The 8,682-nt window shown below is 35.7% G+C and overlaps 1 protein-coding gene across 1 annotated transcript in view; it reads left to right on the top strand.

The window, feature by feature from the left end:
• Positions 1–8,682, top strand: part of SPAG16 (sperm associated antigen 16) — a 1,218,973-nt gene that overhangs the window by 13,280 nt on the left and 1,197,011 nt on the right. The window contains exon 5 of the mRNA XM_006891956.1: positions 5,587–5,724. Within this exon, the coding sequence (XP_006892018.1) occupies positions 5,587–5,724 (138 nt within the window). The remainder of the gene's footprint in view (positions 1–5,586; positions 5,725–8,682) is intronic.

Raw genomic sequence — 8,682 nt, 5'->3', positions numbered from 1 at the left:
TCTTTCATTAATGATTAATGTAGTCTAAGAAAAAAAGCAAGTTTGAGGATTGAAAAAAAATACTTAAAATTGTCCAGAAGAATTTTAAAAAATTGTGTTAAAGAAATAAGAATGTAATGGAAGACACATTTTTGTGGCAATAGGTAAATGATCACTTTGTAGTACAATTAACATGATGTCAGATTTGTGCCTGCTTCCTTTACTTTAGGGTGCTCGTTACCTATACTGTAATAAATTAATATTTTTTATTCTCATAAGTGATTGTTTTAATTAATATATTAATGTGAAATGTTATGTTAATATTCTTTCATTGAGAAGTTGGATGATATTTTCAGAGGCTGCCTAAATGTAACCTTTGCTTGTTGTAATTGAAAGTTTGGAACAAGTTGAAAGTTACTGATTATTAAAATCAATAATCATGTTATCTTTTTTCCTTTTCTGCATTAATGTCATTAGGCATGTTCTCAGATCTCTAATATTCTTTTAAAATATTATTAACTTATTTGTGATTAAGGTGTAAATTTTGTTTTAATATCTATGGCATATTACAGATAGTGGGATTACCTTAATATGTAATGATATTTATAGTCTTTTTTTACTAAATACTAATTTTAAAATATAAGAGAAATTTGTACTTTTGAGTAATCCAGTTGTCATGCCTTTTTAAAAAAATTCTCATCTAATGAGACTAAACATACAAATATTACTTTCTTTTAAATTGCACATACAATATTTTTATAAATTTAAATAGAATAACCATAATAATTTTGCATTAATACCATCTAAGAATAAAAAACAAGCTTGAAGATTGAAAAAAAAAATACTGTTTCTATTAAAGCCGAAAATTGTCCAAAAGAATGTTATGTGCATATAACGACAGTTTAACCATTTCTTTGCTGATTTGGATGCCTTTTATTTCCTTCTCTTGTTGTATTGCCTAGCAAGCACTTCCAATACAATAGTGAAAAGAAGTGGTGACAGTGGGCTTCCTTGTTTGGTCCCTGTTTGCAAGGAAAATGTTTTTAGTCGTTCTCCATTGAGAATGATGTTGACTCTTGGTTTTGCACAAATACTTTCACTATGTTGAGAAAATTCCCCTCTATTCCAATTTTTCTGAATGTCTTTATCAGAAAGGTTGTTGGATTTTGTCAAATGCCATTTCTGCATCAATTGCTAAGATCATATGGTTCTTGTTACTTACTTTGTTAATACAGTGAATTACGTTGGTTGTTTTTCTTATGCTGAACCATCCCTGCATTGTTGTTGTTGTTGTTAAGTGCTGTCGAGTCGCAGGAGACTCATAAGGACCCTATGAAAGAGAGTCCTCAGTGCTTGGGTGTCTCTCATCATTTCTCCAAGTTCATAGGGTTTTGGGAGGCAAGCTATTTTTCTTATGCTGAACCATCCCTGTATACCTGTTATAAATCCCACTTGGTCATAGTTACTTTTTTTTTACTGTGCTTTTGTATTCTATTGACTTTTTTTGTTAATGATTTTTACATCTATATTCATTAGAGATATTGGTCTGTAGTTTTCTTCTTGGTAATATCTTTGCCTGGTTTGGGTATTAGGATTATGCTTGCTTCATAGAATGAATCTGGAAGTGTTCCTTCTTTTTCAATTTTTTTTGAAAGAATTTAAATAGAATGGGTGCTAAATCCTCTCTGAATGTTTGGTAGAATTCAGCTGTGAAGCCGTCTGGTCTAGGACTTTTAGGGGGAAGTCTTTTTGTGACCTTTTCAATTTCTTCTCTTGTGATGGGTCTGTTCAGATGATCTATATTTGTCCTTGTCAATCTGGGCAAGGTATGTGTTTCAAGGAATTTGTCCATTTCCTTTACGTCATCAAAAACTTTTTCCTACAGGGTGAAAATAAAACCTACAGACTGGAAACAAACATTTGGTAATACCATCTCAGACAAGAATCTTATAACAAAAGTTTACAGACTATTCCTGGGCCTCCACAAGAAAAAGACTGATAACCCAATTACAAAATGGGCAAAAGACACATGGAAAGAACTTTTACAGAGAAAGATAGGACAAGGTGTTTGAGGCTTGGCTTAGGCTTTAAGGCAGGCAGTGCACCATATGATCAAGAGCCAATGATAATGGAGGAGGAAGTAGAATCTGCATTGAAAGCATTGGCTTAAAATAAGGCCCCAAGATCAATGAGATACCAACTGACATATTTCACATGACAGATGCAATGCTGAATGTGCTCAGTCTATGCCAGGAAATTTGGAGGACAGCTGCTTAGCTGATTGACTGGAAAGGATCCATAATTGTTTCAGTTCCTAAGAAAGGTGACAACGGAATATGGAAATTATGCAACATTATGATTAATATCGCATGCAGTCAAAATACTGCTGAAGAATGTTCAATAACAACGAGAATAGTACAAGACAAAAACTGCCAGAAATTCAAGCTGTGGCACCAGGGATGTCATTGAGCTGCAAGAAGAGGCACCAGGAATGTCATTGCTGACATCAGATGGATCCTGGCTGGAAGCAGAGAACACCAGAAGGACGCCGATGCTTCACTGGGTGTGCAAAGGTTTTATGGCTAAAACTGAGAAGAATGGAAATCCCACAACACTTAATTGTGCTTATGTGAAATGTGAAACCTATACCTAGATAAAAAAGCTGTTGTGTAAAAATGAGCAAGGGAGCACTAAATGGTTTAAAATTAAGAAAGGCATGTGTCAGAGTTATATCTTCTTTCCATACCTATTCTGTGTGTATGCTGAGCAAATTATTCAAGAGGCCAGAATCTATGAAGAAGACTGTGGCATCGAGATAGGCAGAAGACTCATCACTAACCTTCATTAAGCAGATGATAACAGCCTTGCTTGATGAAAGTAAGAACGACTAGAAGCACTTGCTGCAGAAGACCAAAGAATACAGTCCTCAGTATGGTTTGCATCTCAAATTGCTGCCACTGGGCCAATAGACAACATCATGATAAAGGGAGGAAAGATTGAAATGGTCAACAACTTTGTCTTACTTGGAAACATAATCAACACCCTTGGTACCCACAGTTAGATCAGGAGATGTGTTGCATTGGGCAATTTGGTAGTCAAGGTTCTCTAACTTATGGATGAAAATGATGTCAGTTTGAGGACTAGGGTGTTTCTGGTTCATTCAGGTCATGGCCCTTTAAATACATTCTATGCTGCTGAGAACTGAACAATGAATAAGGGTGACAGAAGAAGAGTTGATGCCTTTGCACTGTGATGCTGGAGATGAGTACGGAATACCTCATGAACTGCCAAAGAACAAATATGTCTTTGAGAAAGTGCAGCCAGTGTGTTCCTTGGAGGCAAAGATGATATACTTTGTGCATGTTACTAGAAGAGGCTATTCCTTGGAGAGGGACATTATGCTTGGAAAGTTATACAGATGGCAAAAGAGAGGAAGACCCTCAACTGGACACAGTGACTGTTGTAATGAGATTGAGTGTGTCAAAAATTGTGAGGGTGGCATAGGATAGGACAGGATAGAAAGATCTGTTATCAACTTTCATGGGGTCACTATGGGTCATATGCAACTTGGTGGCACCTAACAAGAACACCCTTAGACAATCTTGTTGTAGTCTTTTGGAGTTCTTCTCTCGGCAACTCTGGTGTGTTGTCTACAGTTTTGTAGTGATCCTTCCCTCATTGTTCTCTCAAGATAGCTGACATCGCATTGTAGCTTTTAGAATACTTAAAGGAGGTTTGGGAATTGAAAAAGGGAACTATAATACAGAAAACAAAACTGTACAGATGTTATCAGAATTTCTAGTTCATTTGTCAAGAACAAGCATATTTTAGAGCATTATTTAGAGACCATTTTCTTAAAGGAAACAATCTCAAGAATGGCTATTTTGCCCCTTAGATTACTCTTTGCCATCCTTTGTAGAACCATTTAGTTGTGTAGTTATCTTATGCTTCTTCCTGAGATGGTTCTGTGTTCACACATTCCTTTTGGTTCAATGATTACGTGTATTCCCTCCATTTTCTTCTGATGCTTTTGGAATCGTTTAAGATTTTGCCCATAGCATCCTTCAGTATTGCAACTTGAGGCTTGAATTTATTTTTCAGTTCTTTCAGCTTGAGAAATTGAGTGGGTGAATGACACAAGGTAGGACAGGTTTGTTGTTCAAAGGGTTATCATGAGTAATAAATGCTCAACTCGATGGCACCTAAAAACAACCACTTGAAATTAATCTCTTGTATTAGTTGATTTTGAGTCCTAGTGACCCTGTAAGGGAGAGTTGAACGATTTCATAGACTTTACAAGAATTCCCTTCCTGAAGCTCTCAGCTACATCTTTCTCCCAACTCCTGACAAAATCTGACTTTTAGGTTAGCAGCCAACTGGTTAAATGCTGAGCTATCTGAACTCCTTAGAAATGAACGTCTTTGATTTACTTAGATAAATCTAAAAATTCAAAGAAATTTTTTTCTTAAAAAAATCATTTCTAGCTACTTCAGTTAGATCTCCATGAGATAGATCGACACAGATGGATTGACACAGGAGTAATAGGGGAGGTGTGATGAAGATATAAGACTTGCTCAGGGTAGGGCAGGGTTCATAGCTATTGTGCATAAGGAGGTCACTATGAGTCCTAATCGACTCAATGGCACATAACAACAACGGCTTTTACCCAAGCATGCGCCATCCATCTCCTTCCTTTCACTGGATGTTTCTTGGAGGTTAACATGCTCAGGAGTTGTTGTTGTTGTTGTTTATCAGAGAGTTGGAGCCAACCCATAGCTGACCCTCCAGCAGGTTTCCAGAGACAGTTAATCACACGGGAGGAGACTGCCCATTCTTCTCCCACAGAGCAGCTGGTGGATACAAACCATATGTCTTCAGGATTGCAGTGCAGCTTCTTACCCTCCTCTCTGACTTTTCCCATTACAATTCCCTCCTCTTCCTGTTTTGTTTTTTTTTTTTTTACTTTTTCTCTTTCTTATGTCTCTATTTTGTTGCTGTAATTCTGCAGAAGGTCAGGTAGTAATCAAATTGCCCTTCAGAGATAATAGAACAATTATTTATAATATTTAATCATTGATTTATCCCTAGTTATAGAAGTGATTGTAACTAAGTGTATATTGAGTGTATATTATTTTAATTTGCAAAAAATAGAAAATATCCCTGCTTTTAGCCAATAACATTTGATATAATGCATAATTACTTAAATTTGGACAACGAAAGTAGTTACAACTTTATGGGGCTGATGAAGTTCTCTAGCCAGAGTGTAGATTTATAAGGTGTTCTGGCAGTGTGGAGTGGCAACCTATCGGACTGCTAATGAAAAGGTTCACAGTTCAAATCTACTAACTCCACTGTAATTTCTTTCTGTAAAGTTTTAGAGCCTCAGAAACTGCTTGGAAGGTTACCAAATCAGATTAGATTTGACAGCAGTGGGTTATGGTGATGATCTATTTCTTATGGGGAGTTTGTATTGTTTTGTAAATATGTTACTGACTTTTAGAAAATATTATACAACTATTTCTTTCTTTAGCAATACATTTATTATTGCCTCATTCATTGATGATAAGTTGTAAGAAACCTAAAGCCTTCCTCTTTCTTTTATCCTAGGTATGAATTAATTCAGAAGGGACAGATTGAACATAGAAGTGCTAAGAAAGTTCCAGATGTCTATACCCAGAATATGCTTTTAGAAAGTGAGAACAAAGAGTTGAAGAAAGAATTAAAGCACTACAAACAGGCAGCTGAGTATGATACTTTTAAATTAATCATTTATGTATACATATATAAAATATATATGAAATTTTAATACATATAAAATTTTGTGCTCAATAAAAGTAAGAGTTTGAAGGAGGCTAGTGTGTAAATGGTGGGTGGTTAATGTACCAAACCTTTAATTCCAGAGAACTGAAGTTCTAGTTGGAAATAATGTAGAGACTTTGTTGTTGTTGTGTACTGTTGAGTCTGAACCAACCCATAGTTGACCCTCCAGTAGGTTTTCAGAGGCAGTAAATCACATGGGAGGAGATTACCCATCTTTCTTCCATGGAGCAGCTCGTAGCTTCGAACCCTGTGCCTTTGGGATTGCAGTGCAGTTTCTTTGACACGGGACCATGAGAGCTCCATAAGAGGCTTTACTAGCAGATAAATTAAGAAGATGCCACCTCATTGAACCTCACTGACAAGAATGGAATGCAAGTGGATTGTGAAGGAAATGGAATGTTTATGTAACATTTATTTACTTAAGTATTCTAATAATATTTTACATACATTGTAAACTTTACCCCTGTGAAAACAAGCTAATTTTTTATGTAATAATATTATAGAAAGTAGAGAGGAAAAGAGCCAGTAACTTTATTCCTAGTAGATGAACTTTAAGATTTGAAAATTACCCAAAGGAAACATTTGCTTTTTAATTTCCTAACATGCATGTAGGCACTGGGAAGAAAACTAGCAATCTGAAACCATATCTCTGTGTTTGTCTTTGTTTTTAACATTAATGGAAGGCTACAAATTCCAGCAAACAAATTTAGAGAAACAGCTAGTTATTCTGGAAAAGGCAAAAATGTGAATGTGTCAACGTGGGCAAATCTACTCATCTGTATGGAAAATCATTCCTCAGAAATGACGCTGGGTCAGTTTGTGCAGAAGCTGTGCTGCAATCCCAAAGGCATTCTGTTCAAATCCACTAGATGCTCTGTGGGAGAAGGATGGGCAGTCTCCTTCTGTGTGATTTGTGGCCCTGGAGAATCTGCAATAGGTCCATTCTAACCCTGCAGACAACAAATGTGTCTGAGGAAGACTTTCACTGTTAAACAATTATATTAAAACAAAAGTTAGATCAACAGAACTACTAGAAGGAAACATAATATCTAAAAATCTTTCTAAAAAATAATGCAAAGACTCTGAAACTCATTGTTGCAAAGTGGAGAAAACCTACCAGAGGCCTTCATAAATAGTGAGGTTGCTAATATTAACCTGCACGTTTAAAAGTGGCTCTAGATAGAGGATAATTTGTACAGTCATTTGTACAGCTATTGTGTTCATGTTTCTATAAAGTACATCATATTTTCAATGGATAGCCTAGTGGCAAAAGCTGCGCTTCAATTCCAAAGACACATGGTTCGAGACCACCAGCTAGTCTGTGGGAGAAGGACAGGAGATTTTCTCCTGTGCAATTAACTGCCTCTGAAAACCTGCTAGAGGGTCAGCTGAGGTTCAGTTCTGACTATGATACACAGCAACAGCACTGTTTGACACTTTATCTTTTACACAGAATTGTATGATGATCCACCAGAAGGATGTCTTGTAGATCTGGTGTTTTCTCTATTTTTGGTGCCATCTCTCAGAAGTGATCTGCTGGTTGCCTAATGCTCACTCTGTTTTAGTATCGGCATCTAATGGATGTGCTGGGAATTTGACACAGCAGATTTCTCAGATTGCTGCCTGGCGTACTGTGTCAGTTCCTAATTTCCTTGGACTTACTGCTTGAATTTGCTAATTGTCTTTGGAATAAATATATCTTCACTTTCAATGAGTTTTTCGCTAGTGACATTGAATAATCATTGTTTATTACTTGTTGTTTGTTGAATATTATTTAATAACTATAATGAAAATGATATACACTATTATACTTGTAAGTTATTAATTTGATGTTAAAAGGGGCCATAATTAAAGTAAATATCACCTAAAAATCTGTATCTTGTTTGTGTTAACTAAAATATTTGATTGCTGTTTTAGTTTCAATGGTTTATAGGAATTTCTCAAGTCTGTCTAATTTGATAGAAACTCTGGAAAATTAGAAGAGCAGAAATATAATTTGCTTTAATCTGTCTGATATGACAAAACTTGAGTGAAGCTGCTTAACTTTTAGTAGATATTTAATAATTATTTGTTAAATTAATGTAGCACTATTTGGTAAGTATATCCTTGTAGTCCTGGTTCTATTAGACACATTATCAGAAAATCAGAATGAGGTTTTATTAAAAAAAAACTAAAATCCCAGAAATGTATGTTATGCTATAGCCTTGTCCCCAAATACAAAGTATTCCATAATTACTTTTTAAGTTTTCATTTTGACATTTGAGGATATGTTTCCCTTAAGAATATGGAATACACATTAAATTTGACTTACAGAATTTAAATATTTATCTTTCTTAAGATTAGGCTCTTGTTTAAGAGAGTGTATATTCTAAATTATTGAATATACCATGGACTACTAAGAAAACAAACAAGTTCATCCTGGAGAGGGTGAAGCCAGGCTGCTTCTTGGAGCCAAGGATTCTGAAATTTCGTCTGACATATTTTGAACATGTTGCAAGGCGGGATCAGATGGAGGTAGATGTGTCAGAGACACTGAGATTGGCACTGGACAGAGCAGGGTTTAGGGCTGTTGTACATAGGGTCACCATGAGTTGCAAGCTACTCAACATCACATAATAACAACAATATTCTAAATACTTTTAAAATTTTTCTTTATTTTTAAAAATTTTGCATTGATTTACATACAAAGTTTGTATATATCATGTTTCACTCTACCCTTCATTCACGTTGTTTTTCATGCAGTAATTCTCATTTATTGTTGTTGTTGTTGTTATGTGCCATCGGGTCTCTTGCAACTCATAGCAACCCTATCTACAAGAGCCCTACACTTTGCTCTGTCCTGTGCCAATCGTACTGTCTCTGATACACCCATCCCAATTACCC

The sequence above is a fragment of the Elephantulus edwardii genome, unplaced genomic scaffold, assembly GCF_000299155.1.
Source record: "Elephantulus edwardii isolate Elephantulus edwardi_28Jun2011 unplaced genomic scaffold, EleEdw1.0 scaffold00106, whole genome shotgun sequence".
NCBI lineage: Eukaryota > Metazoa > Chordata > Mammalia > Macroscelidea > Macroscelididae > Elephantulus > Elephantulus edwardii.
The sequence above is the reverse complement of the archived record's forward strand: the minus strand, read 5'-3'. Positions and strand labels throughout refer to the sequence as shown.